We start from the raw sequence: 27,181 nt of genomic DNA, 5'->3' as shown, positions 1-27,181 counted from the left end.
TCCTGAATGGTTCTTTGCTGTTTTTTTGCTGGGTTGGCCAGAAAGTGGTGTGGGTACTTAACAGCATCGCCACCGCAGCACTGGCGTGTTGCTCTGGGAGGTATCGGCATGGTGCTTGGAAATCCTGGACTGGTCAGAATCAGGTTTGCCAAGTTGAACAAACAGGGAAAAAAAAACTAAAAGCGAGGGCAAGAAAATCCCCGTCAAACACAGCCGATGCGGCTTGTTTATAATACAGACGTAATAGTTCATGCAGGTATTCAGTCTGGTGGACCATGACACGATGAAGTCAGCGTGGGGTTTTCCAGCATGAGTTAGCTCATGTGCAGCCACATTACCTGTAATTAAAACCTGCTGCAGGAAGTTTGATAATTGTAGGATCTGTAAAATTACGCATGAGGCGGAAGCAATAACAGCGATGCTGGAAAAACACACACACACACATCTAGTCAATCCAGATATCTGCTGTGTGCATCTCTATGCGCGTGTCTGAGTTCACGCACAAGTCACGGCTACGAGAAAGTGTTTGCAGAGCATCAAAGGAAGGAGGAGGAAAGAGCCGAGAGGCGCGGAGGGAAGGAGGGGAGGAGACAGAGCAGCAGTGGTGGTGCTTTACTGGAAACAGGTGGCTGAACAGGTCGAGCTTGCCTCATCTAGGACATGGTTGGAGACGCTCTGTGCTGGGCGCCGAGGACGCGCGTGTGCGTGTGCGTGACGCAACACACACCGGTTCAATCACACGCGTGCTGAAACCGCTCCAGCCCAGGATAACAGTAGTCCTTTATGGTGAATCATCTCAACTGGTTTGTGGCTCAGCTCTGAGTTATTACGCAAGCTTTTGCGTCATTGTGAAATCCTTTGGTTGTTATTTTAAATCAGCGATTGTCATTAAGTAGTTTGTCCTGTAACTTTATATGAGCAAAGCCACATTATTGGACCTCTGGGTCGTTCAAATCGACTCTCCTTATGTCATTTTGTGGAGGAAGAGGGTTGAAATGTGTTAAAGTTTGTCTTGCAGCACAAAACAAGACAATTTAAGGACACACCAGCCCCTATTTGTGTCGAAGGGATTATAATAAATACAAATATCCACACTCCTGCTCCTGCTGACACACACGAAAAAGTGAAAATACATCGAGCTGATTACAAAAACTGATAAAATTGTGACTCTCAGCAATTATGTAGTCATATCAGGAAGTGTCCGAAACAATTGGGGAACAAACGGATATAAAGAAACGGATGAATCTCGACACAAAATGACGCATTGAAAATGGTAAATTAGGAAAAGCAGCTTTTGTACAAACTGTCTTGATTCACGTTTACCTGTGGTTCATTTACAACAAGGCAGGAAGGAAGTGTTTCACCTCAGTCTACCAGAGAAAACATCTCCAGTCTAAGAGGCTGCGTTCTCTGGAAGCTCAGCTCGCTACGGCTGAAAAATGCTCTTTTCAAGGTGATGCCCAGCAGCTACACAGCTGCTGTTTACTTATTTATCTGGAGCGTCCCTTTTAACAGCGGCTGGCTGGTTGGTTTCGGCTCCTCGATGGGTGGGAGCCTCTCTGGTCACCTGGTCTGGGCTTTGCTCTTCGTATGGGTGCAAATGAATCTTTTCTACCAACGTCATGACTGGGTGTAGTCTGTTTCACTTTCACTCTTAAGATTTTCTCAAAGTGGAAAATAACAAGTTTCCTCGGGCCCTCGCTCACCACGCGTGGTTCACCCGACCGTTTGTACCATAGACTGACAAACCAGTGAGGGATACAGCGATTTTATTTGTACTTAACAGTAGAAAAAAACAAGTAGCACTTCATACAAAGAAATAATCCAAATATTCAATATCCCCGAATGCCAGGGGGAGAGCGCCTGGCGTGGCGGGACTTTGGCGCTTGTTCAGTCCAGACGCGCGTCCATGAGAGGGTGAACAAGAAGAAATACTCTGAGAACTCTGAATAAGACACCATCACATGACATAGTCATTACAGTGGAAGGACCACACTCAAGTGTGCTTCGCTCCAACTTCCTCAATGGAAATTTTAGTACCTAGACGTTTCTTGAGCGTCTGTGCAGTTTCTCGTTTTCATTCTCAAGACCGCTAACAGGTATTTACAGAGTGCACGTCGTGGTAAAAAAAAAAGGTAACAGTGTAACGCAACAGGCGTGTGCACGGCGTGTGCACGGCAGGAACAATCAGTTGTTGTCAAGGGAGCTTTGATTAAGATGCAAATTGTTGACAATAGAAAAGACAGAGAAATTCATTCATTTCCATTAAAATATGTCGTCGGTACAAGTCAAAGTATTTTATTCACACTTTTGGCAAATGGGCCAGTGAGGTGACGCCCCAAGTTCAGGTTTCTGGTCGAAACCCAATGGCAAACCCGGCCCGACTTGTTCTCCATGTGGGTGGAACACCCTCAATTAAGAAAGAAATACATTTTCCCACGTCAGGCCGCCTCTTTTCAAACGGCTGTGAGCTAATTTGTTCATCGTGATGCTAAGGTTGCTAAGCTAAAGGTGCGATTCTCGAGTCTCTGCGTACGTCAGGCAGAGAGAAATCAAAGGAGTCCGGAAACTTTGAGGCGGCGTGTTTGGGGCCCTCGCTGGACACCGCTACAGCGGTAGGACCTGCCGGTGCGACGAAGCCCGCTGCACCCGCGAGGAGAGGCCAGAAGGCTGAACGAGGCCACCGCCAGGCTGCTTCTCTTCTGTTCCTGCTGTCAGACTAAAGATGCTTCAGTTGTTGTGCCGGGTGGCTTTGATCCAGTCAGCCAAAGTCAGGAAGTGAGTCTCCGAGCCTGTTCTGCTATTTGAGTAGGGGTTTTGCAGATTCTTGAGAGGCTGGGAGCCGTCTTGTCTCAACTCCATGTGGCTCCCGTTGCTCACGGAACGGGGAAGCAGGTTGGTGTACGTATTTCCGTGGCTTTCCATCGTGGGCTGCATAACTGAGGCGTGGGACTCTTGTCCCACTGTGATCTGAGGCTCCTGCTTCATTTGGAAGACAGGCTGGGACCCTTCCTCCATCAGATCTTTGATAAAATCCTCTCCATCCATCCCCGCTAGGAACAAAGAGCCATTACAGCTGTTCTGGAGGGGATTGAAACTGGGCCACACAGTCTGGAGACCCTGGTTGCTGCTGCCTGGGCGGGTCTGGGCGTGAGTGTCGGGGGGAAGCACCTCTCTTTGATTCTGCATGTGGAAGAGCGGCTGGGACTGGGACATGGACTGGGACTGGGACTGGGGCTGGGACATGGACTGGGACTGGGACTGGGACTGGTTTGCTTCAGCTCCTTGCGAGGTTGCATCCAAAATCTGCAAGTCCCGGATGGAGAGTTGAGGCAGAATGTGGCTCTCAAAGGTGTTGTGCTCCATCCGGTGGGGGTAACCCGATTCAGACCCCCGGCCCGGCTGCTGCTGCGGCTGCCTGCCGCCCGCGGGACACGAGAGACTGCTGACGCCAGCAGGGGTGTGCATGGTGACAGTCTCCATGGAGAGATTGGGATTCACCCACGAGTGGCTGCCGGGCACGGCTGGAGGCTGTGACGTCATCGGTGCCGGCTGAGCCCCCGGGTTGTAGACCGACGGTTGCTGGTTGAAGACCGGCGGCTGTTGTTGCATTGTTGCTGCGGGCTGTTGCCTCAGGTACATGTCTACAAAACAGAGAGAAAACCTTGAGCGCGGCTTCAATGAGTCATCACGCGCTGCTCGGAATTCGGAATGATTAAAGGCGGCAGTTGCATCTATTTCTTTACGCATCTCTTTAAAAAAAAAAGACTACAATCAAACAAGTCACCTTTTCTCATGGTACTCTGGGAGACCGCCTTTGGTCTGTTCATAGCCAGACATGAAAAGGGCCCACCTAAGAAAAGCCAGAAATATCTATTAAAACACACGTACACACACACTCACACACACACAGAGGTATTACTGTTTCTCGTACTTGACAGTCCCGATATCCTCATGATGTTCTCTCTTCTGCGCTTCTTCTCGTTATAGCCATAAGGATCTACGACAATAAAGAAGAAACCCATCAATCAATGATCAGCTCCGAGCTGGGTCAGGAACTCCAGGTACCAGTTCGTCGGTAGCCCGAGGAGGTGGACCACCGCTCACCTTTATCATCAGGCAAATATCTGAAGTCCATTGATTCGCTGACTTCCTGGTCGGAGGGTCTGCGCAGCTGCATGTGCACCGTGACCGATTCCATGATGGCGGTGTTGTAGTAGGGCGGCGTCTTGAAGACGATGGCTACTTGCCGATGAACGTCGGCCTGGGAAAAGGATCCTTTGGCCTCCCAGCCGTCGGTGGAGAAGAACCGCACCTCGATATCATCTGCAGGAGAGGGGGACGATGGGAAGACGGGCCTGTTATTACTGACGCCGCATGAACGGAGCGAAATTTGGGGACATGAACATTTGGGGGGGGTGTACCTTTCTGCACTTTATCACATAGCAGGAAGATTTCATCTCCTCCTTTGACGCTGCCGCTGTTCCTGTTGATCCGACAGATCCTCAGCTCAGCCGTGTTTGGGGCCCCTAATCACGTCCACACAGAGTTGTCAGAGACCCAAATCCAGTCTGACCTACCAGCCTGGCTAAAGTGGTTCAGTGGAACGCTCTCAGTAGGCAGCCCGGTTTTAAGACCACATCAGCCGGGCCAGTTGAGACACATGTCACATGCATGCAGAAGAGGAAGTGCTCTGTGGTAACAGCTTTGGGGTAGGGTGTATGAAAGCACTTCCTCTTTCTAAACTTGAGAAACACTGAAGTGAACGCTGAAAACTGCCTTCTGACTGTAGCCGGCGCTCACAACAGGCTCATACGCTGCATAAGAACAGTTGCCCGTCAATTCAAATCACTCAGTCTCCTTTTCTTAAAGAATTTTAGATCAATAGACTCTAAAATAATGTTTCAAACAGGTGACACACGAGGCAATTTCACAATTCCAAAGCCACTCACTGTTGTCGTAAATGGGATTAGTGACAATGGGCCTGAGGGACTGGCTGTACTGGCCCGTCTCGTCCTGCAGGGAAACCTGGATGCACAGGCGAACCACATTCAGGTCGTACTCCTCCGTCAGCAGCAGCTGCTCACGAGGCACTGAGGACACACATGCAGACGTCATCAATGTCAGCGCTAACATGCTAATCCATCAGTTGTGTTTACTATGTTTGGGCGACAAAAGCCCCTCGAGGTGTGTGTGAGCCGGTGACCTCTTGGTTTTAGCTGCAAGTCAACACTTGGAGTCATATTCCGCTTATTTCCGTGGAACAAAGTGTCATTGTGAAAATGCTATTTCCCTTTGGTGACTGAAAGTAATCGTGACAGAAAAAAGAGGATCAAAACATCAAAATGCCAGTTTAAACGGGACCTTTTTGATCCCCAAACACCTCAGTGAGGTGAAAAATGATTACAAATGGTTGAGAAATTGTGTGTGTGTGTGTGTGTGTGTAGGGGGCGGGTGGAGTTGACGTTATCGCCACCGTCGAGTCTGTAAGTTGTCCCCACAACCACAACTTTGGATCCTATTAAAAACGTCACAGATAAGCCCGGCAGCCCACACAAGTGTAGAGAGGAGTGAGGAGCTGTATTCACGACAGACTGAGACACCCACACACAACGTGCACAGGGGTTTCACATCTGCCTCTTCCTTCATCACACAATTTCTCTCAGGCTGGCTCGACCCGAGGAGGCCATCCCCTCCCACGATGCGTCACCACGGCGATGCTCTGCAACGTCTCCCTGGGGTGGAAAAAGCGACCACAGTGCCTCCTGAGAATGCCGTGACGTGTGTGAAAGCGCCAATAATTTGTCACTCTTGTGAGTCCATAAATCTAAAATCTTTGACGCTCTGACACACAAAATCTGCTGAGCTGTTACGCCCGAGAGGCACAAACCTGCTGGGCCAGAAGTCAGACAGGAACTGGTCAAAAGAATCAAATCTGGATGCAGCTTTATCATCGTAAAAGACACCACACTGTCCTCTTTACCTGTCCCAGCATAACCAGTCCATTTACCCTCTCTGTCCCACTATAACCAGTCCATTTACCCTCTCTGTCCCACTATAACCAGTCCATTTACCCTCTCTGTCCCACTATAACCAGTCCATTTACCCTCTCTGTCCCACTATAACCAGTCCATTATCCTCTCTGTCCCGCTATAACCAGTCCATCTATCCTCTGTCCCACTATAACCAGTTCATTTATCTTCCCTGTCCCACTATAACCAGTCCATTTACCCTCTCTGCCCCACTATAACCAGTCCATTTATCCTCTCTGTCCCACTATAACCAGCCCATTTACCCTCTGTCCCACTATAACCAGTCCATTTACCCTCTCTGTCCCACTATAACCAGTCCATTTACCCTCTGTCCCACTATAACCAGTCCATTTTTGTCTGCTGTGGGAGGATGAGAATCTGAGGGAGGAAGAAACAAAATCTGCCTGCACCAAAGTGGAAATATCAAAGGTACTGGTGGAACATGTTCGGGGCGTGCGCACGTGCTGCTGGATCGGTGCATGAAAAATGTGTCAGAGGTGCTGCGGCAGCAGCTTGTTGGCTGGAGGCCGCAGCTGCACGGGTCAGGAGGCTCACCACGGCGACAGCGGCGATGGCACTAGCAGGTGGATGTGAGGGTTAGCGTGTGCGTGGGAGCAGAGCGTGACAGCGAGAAAGAAGAGGAGTCAGGTGCCAAACGTCACCACAAACAACGTCTCCACTGTGATTCACAGCCACTTTCACGGTGTGTAGAATATTACACTGCATCAATACACCAGCCGTGCACGGTGTCAAGAGGGGGAAAAGAAGGGGAAAATGTTCTGTGCCCCCGCTAATCTGTCGCAGATTTGCAAGACGCGTTTGTGCATTTAGCTGAAGGAATATTTTACATGAAATACACTAACGTCAACGTTTCTGATTGAAATATTCATATTTATATAAAGATGTGCGCTAAGACTTAGCATAACTAGCGCAAGCTTGAACGTCCCCCAGCTCCTTCAGGTGTTTAAAGAGACACTATTTGCTGTTGAGTTTTAGGAACACGTGATTCTCCGTCAACACTGGAGTCAGATAATCCCCTAAATTAAATCTCTGGGTGAAGCTTGACAAAGAGGACTAGAAAGTCTGATGCAAAGGTCAGAACAGGTTGGTTATTCCTGTTCTCTAAAGCAAGGACAATCAGGGGAAGTTTAAACAGAGAAGGTTTACATTTATGGAACTCGTACTCAATCAAAAATTCATTATTTTAGGCAGTTTTCTCTGATCATCCAATAATACAACAGAATTCTAACAATAAAAGCCACATTATTAAAATGTGTGCCCCCGATTATAGCGTGTAAAGCTTGTTAGGTGGTAATAATGGTCAAATACAGCTTTAAATCACAGGGAGTCTTCAGAGGACTAGAACGCCGCTTTAATTTCCCTACAGGTGCTGTCCACAGAGGGCGCAGAGGTCTGTCCTATACTGTGTCCTATACTGTGTCCTATACTGTCCCATAGCAGAAGGGCAGAGACAGTCGTGGCAGAAAATAAAGACTTTTGTCAGAAAGATGGTAAATGAAACGGCTGCTGTTTTAGCATCTGTGGTCTTAAATGTTTGTGAGCAGGTTTGAAGGACACATTCAAAGGTTAATGTGAGCTAAAGACACTCGTCAAAGTTGTAAATGTCAGTGTTTCTACAATATCGGTACATGAAAATGTGTGTTTTAGCATTTAACCGATGCCGATTCATCCATTTTGTCCTTTTTCCTGAGGAATATACACATGATAGTGTGCGAACACAACGCTGCCATTGAAGACGAAGCCTTCAGCGTCTGCATAGTTTTATAATCTTCATCTCTGCGAGCTGGGGAAACCCCTCCTCCCACCCTCCCCCCATCAATGAATCCCGCATTCCCAGCTCTCACGTGGCGTCCTGCATTCTGCTGGATTGAGCAACTGTGACTAAGAATGGGGAAGTAGCTCAACGCCTGTTTGTACACATGACCGCCCGTCTGTCAGCAGCATGACTGAAGAAACGCCATTAAACACAGCGTGCTGGCACAGCCACCAAATGACCAGACACACACACACACACACATCCCGTATATACATGGAACCACACAACATTCCTGCTTATTTGGTACATTATGACCATAAACTCCGGAGTCGATAATTGGGAGAAGGAAGGGCAAATAAACTCAAATATCCCTGAAGGAGCAGCCCTGGGAGGGTCATGGTACGGTTGCCATGATTTTAGTCATTAGCTAAAGACAGCATAATATAAAACCTATAGATGTGATCGTCTGGGACACGTCACGCCCCCACCGAGCAGCGGCCTCCTCCGCCGTGTTGCTGTAACAAGGTTCCACTGAGAATAGCGCCTTAAATAAAACAGACGTTTCCCAAAAAGCGGCGGCCCAGAAATAGGTGACCACTCTGTTTATGCTCCCCGGAGGGTTTATTGAGGTTCCGTTCTCAGCCGAGACGAGAAGAATTACAACACATTTACCCCTGAAGTCGGGGGGAGACGGAGCCACTCACCACTGAAGGGGTTGATCCCTCTGTTGATCCTCTGGAGGATTGCATCCTTCACTTCCCTCCTCTTCACACACTGAATGCCCAGATTCTGAAAACTGAAAAAAAAAATTAAATAAAACAAAGATAATAATTCAGTTCTGGTGTAACAGGTAACTTCTGATGACCAGAAAACACCTGAATGAGAAGGAACCAGCAATCAAATAAGTAAAATAGTAGTTAAATAAAGAGACATTATTTAGTTACACAGAATCCTCCCCACACACACACACACACACACACACACACACATTGTTTTTTATTTTAAACCCACTATAGGTGATGTCATATGGGGAATTCCCATATTGCATTCTTTATCGCAGACAAATATGCTTGTGTGTGTGAGTGTGAGCACGTGTGTGTGTGAATGTGTGTGTGAATGGGTGTAATTGCGTGTTTTGATTAAAATCTTTGCCATGTATCTGATAGGTCAGATAGGGGTTCTGAAACCATCTAAGAGAATGTCACAGTTGGAATACACACACACACACACACACACACACACACACACACACGCACGCACGCACACACAGGTAATGTCTCTGGGAAAGCCACAGTCATCAAGCACAACCACAGACAACATTTTGGGGAGGCACTCACGCGATCACTCTGCGGTCGGGGCCAAACTCGGCCTCGTAAAAACCGTCTTTGCAGTCCTTCCCGACCAGGTCGTGAGGGTGCGGCCGGTACGGCTCGTTCTTGGTCACCAGGTAAACCCGAACTTTCCCTTTGCCACAATAGTTGAGGATCTGAGCGGACGGGAAGAGAGAAACAGGGTCAGGGATTAATGATTTGCTCCGGTCGGTCGGTTGTTCTACGTGTCCTTCGTCATTACGTTTACTGACAGAAAGGAACCTTTGTGTTCAACTGACACTTTCACCCACGACGGACCGCTGAGGTCCGGTGTCACGTGGTGACGTGCAGCGCACGAAGCCCATTTGCATGTATGTGACTGAGCTAAGTAGCGCCGACAGACCTGCAGGCTCGGGTAAGTCCTGTTGTTGTCGGAGCTGTTCTCGCCGGGGATGCTTCCAGCTGAGCGACCTTCGCACTTGTACCTGAAGCGCATTCCTCTCTGCTTGGGCTGCTCGAAGATCTGGATCTCAGGTTGCACCACTGCAGAGATCAGAGGTCACCAAAGGTCAGCGTTGGAGCGCTTCTCAGTGGGTCCTGATGCTGCCCTGCTGAGCGTTTACAGGCAGCATCAGGAACGACTCAAACCGGACTCACTCCCATCTCTTAAACGCTTTCATGTCCTCTCGGCTGCACATAGCTGGTAAAAAACGGCTTCTTTCAACATTCAGCCGCTTCGATCAGTATCCCAAATGGAAAAGCAGCAAATCCTTTTACAGCTTTATGAACAAATTTCTCTAAATGGTCCCGATAAATGAATACACGAACGTTGAACTGGGCAATAAAGACATGTTGGTGAATGATCAATTTAGTCAGCACATGTCATTTCACAGCTATTAACCATCCCAGCAATTATTAATTATTAATTCATAGTGTTTGGGAGCTTTTGAGCTTTAACCAATAAAGACTTACTGGTTTATATTAGAATGAAAAACAACAAAAACCTGGTTGAACCAAGTGCATCCTTGTGGCTTATGAACCTGTTTCTACACTCCCAACCTATCACCGCAAACAGGCTGTACATTTTAGCTGCTTTGATACATTTACAATGAATTAGGGCAACAACACATGACGCATGTGCGAGAGAGGAACTAAATGATCCAGGAAGTCTCGGTGTGTTTGCTAAACACTGTTGGTATAACAGGCATGAAGACAGAAGTATTCCTGTGGGGCCGACGGCCATCAACAATATTGACACACAGATCTTTCGCAGGTCAGAATGAAACAAGTCCGTCGCATTTCTGGCACTATTACAAATGTTGTGCTTCCTCATTTCGCACCAACTTCTGCACAGAGATTGAGAGGGGAACTGCAGCTCAGAGGCAGATTTCTTTTTTTTTTTTACTGTACAAAATGGTGACAATTATAGCAGCCTCTCTCTCCCTCTCTCTCTCTCTCTCTCTCTCACACACACACACACGCACAGACACACACACACACACACACATTTAACAGATGTGAATGCCCATCAAGAAAGCAAAATGAGGAAGCGAAAGCCCTCAGACTGTTTAGCTCTTTATATGTTTGACTTGTGTTAACTTGTTTTAAAAGAGGGTGTATTAAAATGTACTCACTCAGGTGTGGATCACTCTCCAGCATGGGGGGCAGAAGAACTGTGGAGGAAAAACGCAACATCGTGTGTGACATCTCTGGTTTGTTGGAAGCAGCTCTGCAGGAGCCGACCTTTAATTACCAACATCACTGTGGCAAAACATATTTAGCTCCCGTGTGTGTACAGATTAAGACGTTACACTCTTTGAAAGTGAGCTTTCAGCGTGTAACTCTTCCCTTTGCTGTGTGAGTGAGTAAATAGACTGTTACTCACCATCCATGATGCACACAGACTTACACTCCGCCAACTTTCTGTCTGTGGAAGAACTCCTGTTGACTGAGTGACAGTCAAGCAGAAGTAATATTTATGGGGAGGGAGCGGACAGGGGAATTCCCCTCGGTCACCGCCCACTTAGTCTAAAATGACCAATCAGCAGCTGCGAGAGTCACCGCTGGGCGGGGTCAAGGAGTTGCCTGTTGACGGGGATGTGGGCCAAAAACACTTATACATGCGAACTTGATGATTACCTTTACTATAAACATAGTAAAAATAAACACAGATTCCCATGTTGGTCAGCACTATTTCACAAATGTTTGATTTTTTATGTTATACATCATACAAGAACTGACTGTAATTAGATTTACTCATATACCTTGATTTTCACGCAGATTTAAGCTCCTGCTCCCCCAGAGTTGAGGACAAATATTGAATAACATTTGCTATGATTTTGCTTGAAAATGAAGGGAATGTTGACTCAAGGACATGTGACTTTAGGTGCTTTGCATTTGAGGACATATGAAGAAAATCTTAAAATCTGATTTACAATTAATATATATATATATATTTTTAAAAAAAAGGTCCACTATCATGAGGAGAAAAAAAGACAAAAAATAAAAAAATAAAATTCAGGTGATAAAATGTTCCTGAGGGTGACTGTGCTGATGTGTCGACAGCTGGATAACAAGCTGCTGTGTCCTGGTTTTCACCGAGGCACGTCTCATTACGGCCTCGTCACCCTGAAAATGCCCCGCTCTTGGATGAGAGACTGCCACGGATCTGCCAGCTCTTCCTATTAACACCTGTGGAAATAATATCCTACAATCTCTTCACGTCAGCCGACTCTGGTCCACTCTCCGTCTTCGTCTTTCTTGATTCCAGTGCCTCTGACGCCATCCCCCACTGGTCTCACACCTCCAAACTGGTTCCATCCAAACCTCACAGGCAGCACAATGGTCATCCAGCCTAGATCCATTGAATCCATCCCCTCCCGAGCTAATTCCTTCCTCACGAAAGGCTCCTGGTTCTGTCAGATGCCTCAGCTGTGTTGCACACACCTTCAGCCATCAGCTTGTGCCTCTTGAGGTCATCCATGGTGGATTTAGGGTTCATGTGGAATCATTACCCATTTGTGGAGGGCTTCCTCTTTTAAAACAGCCTTTTTTCCCCCAAAAAAGATGTTTTAAGTTTGCTTCCTGGATTTCATTAAATCTACTCTGCACGGTGCCGATTTCCCCTTTTCACTCCAAAATTATACAAAACTGAAAAAAGGATTCTTTATTTTTAAGAGTATCGAAAAGTGCATAAAAGTATATTTTTAGGGGGATCATTTCATCCTTCGCTTGCTGACCTGATCACACTAACACCCATTTATATCCCCTCCCGGATCATTAGGATTACAGCAAGTTAATGAGGTGCTTATAAATGTCATTTAATGTTCAATCTTAGCACTTATTTCAACTGGTATTATTGGTTAGTTCCATGATTGATTTAAAAAGTAATAATTAAACAGATTTTATAAACATTTGATGGCTGGAAGTGAATATTAGTGGCAAAAATTCACTCACCAGGATTTACATTTCAGCCCCTGGACAGAAATTTCCATGTAGTTTGGAGCAAAAGCCAAAAGAATTTATGAAGAACACAGTGAACAAGCATTGTTTGTAGGGGTTTAATTGGTGGATCCATTTAAAGGAAGTGATAAACATGTACAAAAATACCCTTTCAGTACAGATTAGAAATAAACATCTAGATGACATGTTTGATAAATGCTTCCAAACAGCAGAATATGAAATGATCTGAAACAGAATTGTGCATTATTAATGGAGAGACCTACCTGCTATGAATGCTATTAAAAAAGGTCACATGGTACAAATATGCAAATATAAATAAAGCGATAAGAAAACCCCCAATGACAAATATGCCTTGTTGAAAAGAAAAACAAAACAAACAAAAAACGCTTTCTGTACATTTGCTAACGGAATCAGAATGTGGAAAAGGAGTTTGTTACCTGCTGTGGAGCAGAAGAGCTCTCGCTGCCTTATTTTACATTTACCTTCTGTGCTGAAATCAAAGACACTCAGCTTCAGCCCAAAAAGCCGAGAGGTGGGAGTCTGAGGCGTGAAAAGACCCCCAGCCCCACCAATCAGCCTCCGGTGGCGCCTGCCTCTTAAGAACCTCCACGGGAGGTGCACAGGGTTATCACCCACAATGAAGGGAATTCTGTCACTCTCCATAATCAGTCACACACAATCAACAGTAAACACACACACACCAACACAGCTCAACCAACGCTCCCGTGAACACAAGAACAAGCTTGACCTGAACGACCTTTACTTACAGTTAACTGGTGGCTGAGGTGGCAGTTGGATGGGGGGGGGGCAGAATCCCGAACAGTGCTTCTGTCGTCCCGACGAGACCAACGTTGGGTCCAACAACCGTGACACAAACACGGAGCCGATATTCACTTGTTTGACTGTCCAGTGTCGACAGCACCATCTGGGACTCAAACACACCATGGAAACCAAACGGAGATGGGCTTCACACCAAGACATCAAACACCAGGATTAGTGAAGTGTGTGTGTGTGTGTGTGGGGGGGTGTTATTCTTCTCAAATAATATCAGGAGCTAAACTAAGCCAAAAGATCCAGAGCCTGTAAATCACTTCCAGAAAATGCACGACACCGACCTGAGAAGTGCTGATGTAACAGGGTGTTCGATCATCTACACACTGCAACGTTATGCTACGCTAATCCGTCCTCTCCAGATAGTCCCGGTGGTCCCGAGAGAGGAGGTTGTCATTTCCATAATATCCAAACTCTCAAAGCCTCTCAGCAAGTGGATCCAACCATATACAGCATTTACAAAAATGTCCAGGCTAGAGACAAATCCTTTTGGACAAGCAGTAGAGAAAAACAAAAGAATTCCTTTTTTTTTTTTTTTTAAACATTTTTTTTTCCTTTTTAGATAAAACTATGAATGGTCAAAAGACTGCACAGTTATCTTTAGCCTTTTTTTTAAGACAAAAAGTTATATACATGAATATTTACTGTACATGTTTTGTGAGAAGAAGAAGAAAAAAAAAATCTGCATTGATAAATGGTTGTTTAAAACATTCACTGGGTGAAAAGTGGAAAATGAAAACCAGCACATTTTCAATCTGTACGGCGTACTTCTGGAAACACTGAGGAAGTAGTTGAGTAAAAAAAAAAGAAAAAAAAGGTCAGATATCTCTGTGACTGTTGCATTAAATTCCCCGAGAGCGCCGACAACATCCGATATCCACTGGCACTAATATAGACTCTGTGGTGTGGGGTCGTCCATCTGGCTGGATCACATTGAACACGCTCCCTGAAGTCACCTTCTCAATGCTTGGTTCCCTACAGAGCCCCGCCCCGTTGTCTCTGGGTTCCTCCAGTCCCAGGGTCAAAGTTCAACCTATATGGATCCTGGCCTCCGTCTCCTTTAGCCTCTTGGCCTGCTCCTCTAAAGCAGGGGAGTGGGGCCTTTTAGACGCAGCTCCGTTCAGCGGGTCCAGGCCTCGACTCACTAACGTGGGGATGGAGCTGCCGACGGGGGGGACCGCGTGTTTGGATCCCGCTTGTTCTGCAGGGAGGAGGAAGCACGAGATTGACAGTTAGAATTTAGAGTCTTCCTTTAAAAACACGGCGTTTCAGCGGAGTCGCGTCCTCGTTACATCGATGAGCGGCGTGTGATTTAGATCAGATTATTTAGCATTTGTCAAGCAAAGACCAGTGTGTGTGTGTGTGTGTGTGTGTGTGTGTGAGCGGCGCCCTCAGCTTGTTCCTATTGAGCTTGCTGGGGGCCTCAACCCTCTGCCAGGCGTCATTATTTAATTATTTAACACTATTTAACATTACTGACGAGGGAAACACTCCAATTGAATGAAATGTGAATTATTTTAAATGAAAGAACACGTACTCGAGCCGATAACAGGTATGGACATTCCTTTTTCTTCACTGGTTGGAACGTCGTCAGTAGGGAGGGTGCCTTCAAACACTGGGGGCTTCGGGGGTGTGATGCTACGGCAAATGATCGGAATTTAAAGACAAAAAAAAGAAATGAAAGTCACAATTTGATGGCAGAGATGTGGCTGAAGCTTACTTGTGGCGGTTGAGGGCCAATTTGATGGAATTCTTTACAACACGACAGCTGTTGCTGGCCGGGAGCGGCGAGGAGGCATCCGGTAGTTCCATGCTGGGGAGTCTCTGATAAGGACCAGGGAAAAACATCACCTAACAGCTTTGATTTAAAAAAAAACAACTATGGCAACAAAACCAATTGCTGCTTACCTGCGTTCTTGACGTATCAATGGTTGGAATTGGTTTAGCCTTTGGTTCTGAAAGGGAGACCTAAAGACACACGAGTGACAACGAGTGACAATCAGCGTTTGTGTGTTAGCAACATTCTCATGGTTCAATAATATTACTAAAAACACCTACAATAGTGGCTCCATCTGCACGTGCGGAGCAGTCCGAGGGGGGGTACGGCTCTTTAAATGCAGAGTCATCATTGGACACCACCTGCAGCGGGAAGACCGGAGTGTGAGGCGTTCAAGAGCCAAACTGTTGCTCTCCAGCCGCTGAGAACAGCCGCGTTACCTCTGCGTCTTTGTGCCGCTTCGCCATCTCCTCTTCTACGGGCGAGTGCGGCCTCTTGGCCGGAGCGCCGTTGATGGAGTCGTCGAGACCGTTGGGTTCCTCCTTGGGACTGCTGGCGGCGTTGGGCTTCACGTCGCCGGCCAGCGCGGCGGAGACGGCCGGAGGAGACGGAGGCTTCGCTTTGACCGACGGCTCTGCGGGAGGAGACGGTACAATTGGTTTCTCCAATGACAACAAAGGAATTCCTCCCATTTCCAGAACTGAGCCAGCAACAGTGATGGACGTGCCTTGCTCCTGAGCCTCCGGAGCGGCGCTGGTTGCTGGAGAATCCTCCACAAAGAGCTTTTTAGGGGAGCCCACGCTGCAGCGAGAGCGACAAAACACGGTGGTTACAAATGAAGCCGCGCCGCAAGCTAAGTAGCCTTTAATCTCTCTTTATAAGGTCTCTTTACTTTTCCTCATGGTCAATACTGCAGGAGTCCCACCTGTCCTCCGTGTCTGAAGCAGGTTTGGACTGTTTGCAGGGCGGGGAGCTGAAGGGCGTGCCGGTGTCGGTGTCTCTGGAGCTGTCCAGGTGGCTGCTGTCCAGAGAGATCCGCTTCGAGCTGCCGCCGTTCGAGCTGCGATTCAAGTCCGCTATGCTCTGCTCAAAAGACCCAGAGGAGAAAGGTCAGGACCGGAGCCCTGCACGCGGACGAGCCGAGGTCGAAGTCTCACCCTCTTCTTCTTCTGCACGAGTTCGGGGGGAAGGTACAGATTGAGCTGCTTCTTCTTCACGTGCGTGGCTTCGATCTTCATCCCGTTCTTCAGCATGTTGATGTTGTTGGCCTGCCTGTAGACTGCAGTCACAGAAATTCCAATCAGCACATTCCCACCAAGGATCTAACACGAGGGGGGGGGGGGGCGCGCCGCTCCTCGGGAACGCCCTCAGCGGGGCCGGATTTGATCCTCTGATTTTAGTCGCATGTTTTGAACTGTCAAATTGTAACTCGACCTTCACTTAAATGTCAAGAACCTGAAAATCTGTTTTGCTTCCAACAATTAATTATCAAACCATTTCAATGACCCCCCCCCCACACACACACACATTCTGGAAAGGTTCGACACATCTTTGAATCAATAAACCAAAGTGCTACATTATTTTCACATTAGCCACCGGCTAAACCTCTTTAAATGAGTGAAGGATTTAATCCTTATATAAACACGAGCGCTCGTAAAGTGAGATTTCCTGCTGATTAAAATCACGATGAAGGTGTAAAAGGTGAGAGGAGGAGTTCTGATAGTTTACTCAAGGATGAGGCGTGAATATCACCTACCGGTGTCGGTGAACGACTGGATGTCATATGTGAGGTCAATGTTTACGCTCTCGGCATTCTCCATTTTCTTGAAAATGATCCCAATGAACCACATGGAAACAAAGTCGTTCCTGCGACAGAAGTTCAGGAGCACAACATCAAAAGTGAACAGCTGTTTATTTGTGTCACGGCATTCTGTGGATAACAGACAGCTTCTAAAGGAACTGTGGTCACGGAAACCCAGACGGCTCCAGTCCAAACTGCTTTAAACGTATGTTCACACCTTTACATTAGCTCAGGTTTGCTCCGAGCGCCGGTGTCGAGCAGCACGTTACACAACAAAAGAATAAAAGAAGTGGTGCATATTTAAAACTGCCCACGAGTACTTTATCATTTAAAGGTATGAGACATTAATCATTTGTAAATCAAGGAGTGAGGTCTTGGAAAATAAACTCTTTTAATTCATGTTTCAGTCAAATACATAACATACATTTCATTTTAACACACTTCTATGAGGCTGTGTAGGACAGTAGACATTGAAACACACACACACTCACTCAAAATGTGCATATACACGTACAAATTGTGCACGCAATCACACACGGTATGAGAGGAAATTAGCCAATGTTAGTTTTATATTAGCTGAATGCTATGTTGCAATCGAGAAGATGTTTACTTGGACAACCGAGAGAAGAACAACGTGATGTCACGGTGCCTCATTCAGAGCAGACTATGATGCACCGACAGTATCAGCTACGCCCAGCCTGGATTATCCAGTTCTGACAGTAGATGGCATTTTAGCCAGCGGTCCAGGAAATGTTCATTTCTCACAATAACATCTGAAAATGTAAAGCTTGGTTCAAAGCTGTCAGTTGATGGAGAAAACTCCCTCTGCGTTCACATGACTTTCAGCGTGTTTACTAATGTGTGACCGGAAATAATTTTTACTCGTTTGAAATGTCCCAATCGCATTTTCTTGGTCATGTGACTTCAACTATCGGCCCATAATGAGTCCTAACCCGATACTTTGGTAACGCAGTCAACAAAAGGTCAGATCTAAGGCGTCATTAGTGAAATAACGAACAAACTTATCGTCACGTCACTATTGAGCAGCGCTTATAGCACCACCTAGTGGTGACAGTGACTAGTACACGTGGACTTGTGAAGCTTTGTACATACAGGAGGGCTGAACTGAGGTCAATATTATGGGGTTGGTCACTGCAACAGCAGGCCTTTTGGGCTCCACTTTAAATATATTTTCTAACGTTTCTTCCGATCTTGCCAGCTGTTCACATGTGCTTTCCGAGCACTGCCACACGCGTCTGAACGGTACGCCCACTCAGAAAAATAGTCTCGAAGCCTCATCGCCCACTCGCTGATATTGAATATGCGCCATAGAGCCTTAATGACGCCACGCTATATTTCCATGTGCCCACTATCCACTTTCAGCACGTGTGGCGGGTTAAACCGCGGACGGGTGGACAAAATCAGGTGATTCTCAAAGGATCGGACATCCCCTGCCTATTTCTTCCAGGTTTATGTGGCAAAAGGTCTGGTGCCCAGATGCAAACTCTAATCAGAAACTCAGTGGGTGCGGGGTGATTCCATGTATTCGTGTGTGACGTCACTGACGTCTCTGCAGACGTGAGGGTGGATCAGTGGGACCGCTTCACTCGGGGCAGAACTGTTAGACTCATAAACTTGGAGGCACCGTTGCATTAATTGGGAGGTTCCCTGTGTTGCCATTCTTACAGCGTTGGTGGCTTAGAATAGCCCCGTGCACAAAGTGTAACGAAGACCCGGAGACAACAGCGTTATCGGCACTCACTCGTTCCGGTTTTCTTTAGAGCCAGGAAACGACTGAGGGTTGACGTGCGCCAGGGTGATGTACTCGTTCCTCTCCAGGTTCCCCACCAACACGCGGATCTTTGACTCCACCAGTCCGATCCTAAAAAGAAAATTCAACAATTACAGTGTTAAAGTTCTCAAGACTTAAAAAAAAGGCCTTTAATAAACTACTAAACTCTATGCGGGCTCAACAATACAGAACATCCATCTTTTAATACTGTATTGAATAAAGAGATTCCTTAAATTCGGACATGCACTCACCATTCTAGATGGTTTTCCTCTGTGGACGCGCTGGCTGCGAGGACGATGTAATGCCTGAAGAGCACAAGGAGACACCAACAACTAAACCCCAGAGCTCCCAACCACCGCGGACACAAAGTGACCTTTACAGGGTTTCCTGCCCTCAGGGGTTTCACGGAAGAACGCCACTTACTTGTACTTTTGGAAAAAGTGAGGTGGTTCAAACAGTTTGGACCATTCTGCTTTTCCCTGCAGAATCTCATCGGTGACGCTGAGGCCTGTCAATGCAACACACACCGGCTATGACGCTTAAAAAAACCACACCAAATATAATCCCAGCCGTCCCCGAAAGCGTGCTTCGCTCGCGGTTTTGTGCCGTACCGTATTTAAACTCCTCGCTCATGATGGTGCGCGTCGAGGTGGACACGTTGTACGTGGAGTTCTGTTGGGGGTAGGCGGGCGTGATGATGGGCATCAGGTGGTATCTGTCAGAGGGGTTTACCTACAAACACGCAGAGAGATGTTAGCATAGCTTGGCTAACACCTCAGACTAAAGAAACCGTCTTCAGCCCAAATCCAAACATGTTCCTTTATTGAGCGCTTCACCAGAACCAAAGCACTTCAAACGACGGCGTTTACTCACTCTAGGATCCCAGACGGGTAAATTAAGATTACTGTCCTCTGGTTGTTTCAATAGGACAGGATTTGGCCACTCCCTGGAGGGTGAAACGGACTACTGGATTAAATCTATATACCTGGCATCATGCGGGATGGGGGGGTGGGTGGGGGTTCTCACCATTTGGAAAACACCAAGAAGAACTTGTGGACCAGAGTGGCTGCCACAGCATTTGGATAGAGCTGGCACGTCCTGGCCACCAGCATGGCCCACGACACCCCGCCGAGAAAGCCCAGCATGTTGGAGTAGATCCCCCGGCCTGCAGGCACACATCAGCGCATCAGCACTCCGCACGTGCGCAACGTTTGAGAGGATCCATTTAAAAATGGATAATGGTTGAATCAATAGAAGCAGATTAAAGCAGCATTTCACATCCCTGGAAGACCCAAAGGGTCAGAGGTCACAGGTGTAACCAAAAACGAATATGACAGGAATATCTGGCTTGGATCAGAATATTGAGGGTGCCGCTCGTGTTTGTGCACATAAACAGAAACGAGTCAAAAACGACTCAACGTCTCGATGGAAAGAAGCTTTGAAGTTCTGACCCGTTCTGTTAAAACACTTTATTGCGGTAAATGAATGGAAAAGGTCGTCTTGGCTTACGTTTGGCCCACAGCTTGATGGCTCTTAACGTGAGCCTGAAGTTTTCTTTATTTGGCACCAAGTACAATATTTCATCTGTAACCCGACAACCTGGAAAGAGAAAACAACAAAACACCAAACCCCTTAAATTTAAGGGAAGATTCACCCTCACAGGTAATGTGAGCGTTCATAATCTCAACGCTCCCGTCTGGGAATGTAACGGAATGTACCATTGAGACTGCGGATGCATCGAATATCCAGATTTTTCAGGATGGAGTCTCCCCGGAGGTCCAGGTTGTCTGGGATGGAAGGCAAGGCCAGTCTGGCAAACAGCAGGTCAATCTAAAGCAACAGAGAATCCAGACCGACGTCAACATCAACACCACGTTCCTAAATATTGGTGTTCAATCATTTGGAGACTTTTTAGCTTTAAATCTAAACAGGAAGTGTGCAGCTGCTTCCTGTTTTAGACAGGTAGATGCAGCTCTGTGATGACAAGGGTGTTAAAAAAAATGATTTGGACAGTGTTGATGACCACTCACCTCTATTCCATCAAATTTAAATTTTATCACTGGTACAAAAGCATCCTCAACAGCCTTGGGAAGAAATAGACGGGACAAAAATCGTCAATGGATCTGAAACAAGCAGCTTGGTTTGGTAGAAAATGAGCAGACAACTGTAAACATGTCACAGGTGTAGGTGTGTGTGTGTGTGTGTGTGCTCAGACTGACAGCAGCGTTACTAAATATGTCTGTTAATTTACAACATTACAATTGTCCTTGCTGCACGTTTAACCAAATTGGAAACCTTTAACTTTGCAATTTGGAGTAATTAACAGTGGTTTTAAATAACAACACATCAAATTCGACCCTCAGACCAAAACAGTCCCGTTATGACAGTCATCAGCACTGATATTACAATACACACGGCTAAAACATTTTATGTGTATACATCTGTTGAAGAAGCTAATTTCATCACTATATTCGATGAATCCCAGTATACCAGCATCACAGCACCAGGAAATGATGACAAAACTACTGAAAGAGTTTATTATCATTAGTTACTCAAACAAATATGAACTTACAAAAGGAATTCAAGGATAAAACAGGCAAGAACTCGGACCTCACAGCGATGTTGTACAGCATGTCACAGACAGAGGCGTTAAAGTGACCTAACACACTTTACAGAGCTCAAGCTGGGTCACAACTCAGCACAGGTGAGTCTGAATGGCAGCGAGCGTTCCTTTAATCAGCCCCAAAGATCACCAATAATGCACCGCAATTAAAACCCACCAGGTTCTAACGTGTAACCTTTAATACAAAAATGCTACAGACATACCCTCAAGTCTTTGATCTCTTCGTGTTGCTTCAATTTCTCAAAGAAAGACTGGAAAAAGTCCGTCCTCTCGACGTGTCGTGGGGCCACGCATAAGGCATCAATATCAGCACCTAGAAGAAATGCGAGCCGACGTCAGTATTGATGCGCCGAGGAGTCCGAACAGACAGTTCAGGAGCGCACAAAGCACAAGGGCAGCAGCTCGTTTTCAGACTCCAATAGAAGCGGAGAGCCGATGCAAAACCAAACACCACCACAAGCTTTTCGCTCATTCCTTTCAATTTACATAAAGATGTTCCACTGAATAAATAAAGGGTGTATTGTGTGTTTCTGATATATCCAGCATTAAAATGGACTGTAGCTCCCAATGATTGTCCTGTGTTTCATAGCATCCTCTCGTCCCCGGCCAGGTTTCCGACCTCGACGTGTCTGGAGGAACGTTTCTGATGTTGTGTTACAGCGCTCTTCAGCTCAGTGTTGATGAACTTATCAGTACCCTCCCTGGACATGGACGTGCCCCCTTCCCCTGTGCTCAAACACACCTCTTCCAGCCGTGCCGTGCAGGGAAGCATGCTTAAACAAGGCCCAGTCACGCTCGCATTAGCCAAAATAAATCTGTGCTCAGACACAACGGTTCGCTAGCGCCAGTGCGCCCTTGAACCCGGCGCCAGCCCGTCCGTACCTTTCGTGTGCACTCCAAGACGGTAGGACCCAAATGTAAATATCTTGCCCCCAACACAGCTTATAGCTGATGGTGGGAGATTCTGTTGAAAAGGGAAGAATAGGAACAAAAATCACAGCAGTGTTTTCTCTTCTTGGTGGGAAAGCTGAAAGTTTTGGCATTATTAGAATCATCACAAGCAATAAAGACACTTACCTTTAATTCACTGATTTCTGCAATCCATTCTTTTACAAAGTTATTTAACTTTCCAAGAACCGCGAGCCTGGAACGAGAACGAGCTTAGTTTTTCTTTTTCCCAGAACGCAGCTTTGATTCAAACAAAACGACGATAAAATAACCAGACAAAAACCAGCAGCATCTACTTGGTTGAACTACGATTTTAAAGAATTCACCATTTAGAGATGACATTCACAGGGGGGCCCGACTAAGTCATGTGGCGTCACTGGAAGGCTCTCTGGTCAAATTTGAACATGTGGTCGAGTCTCTTTTTACTAACCCGAGACAAGCTCTGTGATGAAGGTGTCTCACCTGTGGTTCAGCTCTTCCTCATCCTCAAACACCCCAAAAGGTTGCATGGCATCACAGAGTTTCTTGGTATAGTGGTGGTCTATTTCACGGGGGGGTGCGAGGCTAATGGCAGAGGTGATGCCGTAATGTTTCTGGCTCTGCTGCCCGCTCAACATGGTGCTGCGAGGAAACAAGGCGCCAATTCACTCAATGACAGCTACGACGCGTTAAAAACAATGTCACCAGGCGGCAATTCCCCGGTCCCCGGCTCACATCATAACATTTGGGAATCCGACAAAGTGTTACCGAGGCCACGCTATCATGCAATAGTCTGAAACTGTGCTCTACGACCTTATTATGGGACTCCTCTCTCGCCTGTTACCGAGAGCCCCTGCGTAAACACAGCTTGGCTAATATGCACACATGCAACAATGTTAAAGTGCTTCAACAGTAACCACGATATTAACTCTACTGCTGGTCCGATTAACTCACGAACTCACGTAACACGACGATTACTTACCTAGAAACTAAGAAACTCAAAGATGTGCAAGCGGCGACCAAATATTAGCCCATAGGCTACAAACAGGTTGCAGGCGCTAACAAATTAGCCAATTTTAGCAAGTTAGCAAACTAGCTTGCTACCATAAAATATCGAACGAGCTATATGTATCGCAGATATTTTACGCCGGTGTCGTGGCAATAAACCCAAGTATATGTCTTTGAAGTTCAAAATATTTCAGTTACTCTCCGAATGATCAAAGGCAGACAGGCCAGTGAGCTAGACACCAGTCCGAAGGCCTTGCTCAGTTGTTGTGACAGTTAGCTAGCATTACCTCTTAGCCTATTCTTTAGGACTATCTTCAAGGCAAATGCAAAATAATCACAAATGGCTTACCTTGACATTTCTTTCATGACACTCTAACCCCCCACACGGCTCTTCTGCTGTAAACCCGTATTAAAAACTCAGAAAATCAGTAATTGGAAATGATAACAACCTCGACCTGATTACAACAATGGTCACTTTCCAGAGAACAGTTTAAACGTTCCCAGTGAACCGGAATTACTTCTTTTAAGACATCGTATCCGCTCGTGCTCCTAAAAGAAAAGTCAGACCTAATTTGTTCACGACGAGCACAAAGTGTGCTGGATACCGACAGTGAAATAGACCGTTTATTGCAACTTTTTCCCCCAGATATTTCAAACTAAATCGAACGTCTTTTTTTGCCGGGCCAGCGTCTGCGCGAGGCACGCAGAGTTACCATAAACTGGAACGGCCACGCCCCATCCCGGACCCAGACCACGTGACCCAGGCCTGCGGCGGCGCGTGGCGCTCGGTGACCCGTCTCAATTAGAATGATTTCTCGTTTATTTTCCCTCCGTCTCAATCAACTAATGCTTTACTTTCAGGGTTTTGATGCACAAAGTTCAATAAAATGAGAATCCCCCATTAAATGCATGTAACACATTTATTGACTGCACCTTCAATTGAATGCTGATGGCCAAAAATGACATTTTGGGAGACTGTGCAGGAGAATTAAGGCTAAATCTGCTGCAAAGGTTGGTCTCAGTTCCTGAAACGGCGACTTCCACGTCCATTATGACACCAAATGTACGGCGCTCAGCTCGGCTTCCCCTTCTGCAGTTAAGGGGAAAGTTAAAAAAGATCCATCAGGTTCCTCCACCGATTGTCGGTTTTTTGGGGGAAATGAAAATATTCTAGGCATTTGGGGGCAACGCGTTAATGTTGTCGAGGATCCAGGAGCACATTTGTGGAACCTGTGTGGAACCTATTTGTGAAAATGCAGAAAAACCACATTTCGCTGACTATTTTACATTGATTGAGAAATGAGATTTATTTCCACTTAACTTTCCCTTAACTGCACAGACAACTAGGTTATTATTATTATTATTATTATTATTATTATTATTATTATTATTACTATTAGTAGTAGTAGTAGTAGCAGTAGTAGTAGTAGTAGAAGTTTGCATTTCATTTCTATATCCTAGGCTTTTACTGCAGCACATAGGCTCAAATTTTTAAGAGGGGAATAAGTACCTTAAAAAAAGCTTTTTAAAACAAAAAACAACGAATACAATTAAAAAAATACAAATAAAATAAATATATTGTCACTGAAGCTGGCTTTGTGGGTCAGCGGTAACAGATATGTTCTTTGCTGCATATGATATGACGAGGGAGAGTCACATAAATAGTTAACCAATGACATGAGGATTCCTAAGGGTTGCCTGCCTCAAAAAGCACCGAAGTGTCAGTTTAAATTCTGTCTACTTTAGCTCCTTGGGGTGACACATGTGACTCATCTGGATCTTCTACAATAAATGATCTTTTACTTGATCAGTGGTTGTTGCTGAAATCCAGATTGCTTCATTAACAACAGGCCTCAAAATTACAAGTTACTCTTAAAAAAAATCCTGTTTGCGGGATGAAATTCTTCCCGTTTTACAGGTATTAATCTAAAAATCTCAACACCACGAACGCTCAGCTTAAGTCATTTTACATTTAATTTAGCTGAAATATTGAGTTTCAGTATAAAAAATCCCATATCCTTCCTCTGCCCCATATTCTGCTCCTGTGGTCCACCTGGTTCTGTGACACCTCATAAACTGTCTCGACTCAACGGCGTCTTGTTCAAAAGGTCAATTAATTGTGTGTCACATGGATGAGCACCTCTTTCTTTTGGATAAAATGTTACATAACTTAAATGTCCCGAACATGGTGTTTTGCCCGTTCTTATATATGTATCTAAGTTAATCAAACGGAATTATGTAAACAATTATGAATAAAACTAAAGCTGCAGAATAATCTTATATATGTGTTTTATGAACGATAATGACGCCTGAATCATTAGTGAATAAAAAGGCTCGGTAGCGCCCTCATGTGGAGAAAAATCGAAACGCTCACTTACATTCTCAACTCAAGATTCCCAACCTGTAATTACGGAAAAGGAACTTTTTTTAAAAAAAAATCATTTTTCTCTGACTACACAGCGCATAACAACATACTCAAAAGCTGTTTCAGAGGTTAGAATGAAAGTAACCAGATAGCAGTTTGTAAAAATCAATCCGATGGCAGAAACACAACAGTAATTAAGCATTTAATCAACAAATGGTGGAAATGTTTCGCAGTATTTTGCTCTTCGAGCATATATTGAGCTGCTTTCATGTTCATTTCAGGTCATTCTTGTCAGGCTGTTTTCAACCGTTGGAGTTTTACGGGGACGGGGGATGTTTTCAGGCAGATCGTCTTTTCTTGGCTCGTGATTGGCTCGGAGTCTACACTTGTCGGCAGAGTGTAGACAGCCGAGCCCTCTGATTTGTCCAGTCTACACCTGCTAGGCGAGGTGTAGACGGAGAAGCCTTCCGATTGGTCCTGAAGGCGGAAGGCGGGCCCCCGAGGGCCCCCGATCATCCGGGCCCCCGAGGGCCCCCGATCATCCGGGCCCAATAAGAGGGCCGCGCGTAACAGCGTCTGGAATCGGCCTGCGAAAATTTGGATTGAGGTAAGTTCTTTCTTGCAGTGCTTTTCCTATTTGCGTGCTTTTTGCGTGCTCGAAACACATCTTTGCTATAGTATCTGTAAATGTGCTCGAAAGCAAACTTTTGCCGTGCACGAGAACTCTCCGCTAGCGGGATAATGTCGCTAATCGAATCTATAGGAATTGTTTTGTTGAGGTGCCTCCATGCTCGAATTGCTTGTTCGCCTTCTTTGTTTGCGAATGAAATGTTTACGTTCAATGTTGTGACCAACATACCTATTGAGTATTACAAACGGAAGAATGTCCATGAGTGTGCAAGGACAATACAGCCGAGTTAGGTGGGAGGGGGGGGACCATACGGCCGAGTTAGGTGGGAAGTAGGGGGACAATACGGCCGAGTTAGGTGGAGGTGGGGGGACAATACGGCCGAGTTAGGTGGGAGGTGGGGGGACAATACAGCCGAGTTCATGTTCATCAGCCGAGTTCATGTTGGTGGCAGGAGTAATCTCTGGTTAGTAGTTTGCTTGCACATGACACTTGCTTTGGTCAGTAAGCAGGGGGACAATACAGCCGAAAGGTGGGAGTGGGGGGGACAATATAGCCGAGAAAGGTGGGAGGTGGGGGGACAATACGGTCGAGTTAGGTGGGAGGTGGGACAATATGGCCGAGTTGGTGGGAGGTGGGGGGACAATACAGCCGAGTTAGGTGGGAGGTGGGGGGACAATACGCCGAGTTAGGTGGGAGGTGGGGGGACAATACAGCCGAGTTAGGTGGGAGGTGGGGGGACAATACAGCCGAGAAGTGAGGGCAGCCAGATGTGGGCAGCAAGTGCAAGTACCTGGGAAGTGCCTTGCTTGGAATAATCTCTGGTTAGTAGTTTGCTTGCACATGAC

General features: G+C 46.2%; 2 protein-coding genes across 5 annotated transcripts; both read right to left on the bottom strand.

Annotated features, from left to right (window-relative positions):
* Positions 1 to 1,752: 1,752 nt before the first annotated feature.
* On the bottom strand, positions 1,753 to 11,104 carry rel (v-rel avian reticuloendotheliosis viral oncogene homolog). The gene is made up of 11 exons (XM_057047564.1): positions 11,005 to 11,104; positions 10,754 to 10,792; positions 9,523 to 9,662; positions 9,147 to 9,295; positions 8,514 to 8,605; positions 4,953 to 5,093; positions 4,425 to 4,529; positions 4,108 to 4,326; positions 3,935 to 4,000; positions 3,788 to 3,853; positions 1,753 to 3,644 (listed from the first exon to the last, which is right to left on the bottom strand). Exons 1-11 carry the CDS (start codon positions 11,009 to 11,011, stop codon positions 2,731 to 2,733), a joined length of 1,938 nt encoding a protein of 645 aa, XP_056903544.1. The 5' UTR covers positions 11,012 to 11,104; the 3' UTR covers positions 1,753 to 2,730.
* Positions 11,105 to 12,665: 1,561 nt separating this feature from the next.
* papolg (poly(A) polymerase gamma) lies at positions 12,666 to 24,061 on the bottom strand. 4 transcript variants are annotated; one of them, XM_057047557.1, is made up of 24 exons: positions 23,690 to 24,060; positions 22,816 to 22,974; positions 22,483 to 22,549; positions 22,288 to 22,369; positions 21,609 to 21,718; positions 20,813 to 20,866; positions 20,501 to 20,612; positions 20,292 to 20,381; positions 19,809 to 19,947; positions 19,656 to 19,728; positions 19,394 to 19,514; positions 19,206 to 19,290; positions 19,034 to 19,087; positions 18,753 to 18,872; positions 16,946 to 17,055; positions 16,347 to 16,468; positions 16,082 to 16,272; positions 15,917 to 15,990; positions 15,630 to 15,823; positions 15,471 to 15,551; positions 15,321 to 15,380; positions 15,133 to 15,236; positions 14,950 to 15,050; positions 12,666 to 14,613 (listed from the first exon to the last, which is right to left on the bottom strand). In XM_057047557.1, the coding sequence occupies exons 1-24, from the start codon at positions 23,704 to 23,706 to the stop codon at positions 14,441 to 14,443; spliced, it is 2,493 nt and encodes an 830-aa protein (XP_056903537.1). In that variant the 5' UTR covers positions 23,707 to 24,060; the 3' UTR covers positions 12,666 to 14,440. The 4 variants fall into 4 exon arrangements, with proteins under 4 accessions (XP_056903537.1, XP_056903538.1, XP_056903536.1 ...); XM_057047558.1 differs by having other exon boundaries at positions 16,115 to 16,272; XM_057047556.1 differs by having other exon boundaries at positions 15,630 to 15,990; positions 16,115 to 16,272; positions 23,690 to 24,061.
* Between the last annotated feature and the right edge of the window lie 3,120 nt (positions 24,062 to 27,181).

The sequence above is a fragment of the Takifugu flavidus genome, chromosome 11, assembly GCF_003711565.1.
Source record: "Takifugu flavidus isolate HTHZ2018 chromosome 11, ASM371156v2, whole genome shotgun sequence".
Lineage (NCBI taxonomy): Eukaryota > Metazoa > Chordata > Actinopteri > Tetraodontiformes > Tetraodontidae > Takifugu > Takifugu flavidus.
The sequence above is the reverse complement of the archived record's forward strand: the minus strand, read 5'-3'. Positions and strand labels throughout refer to the sequence as shown.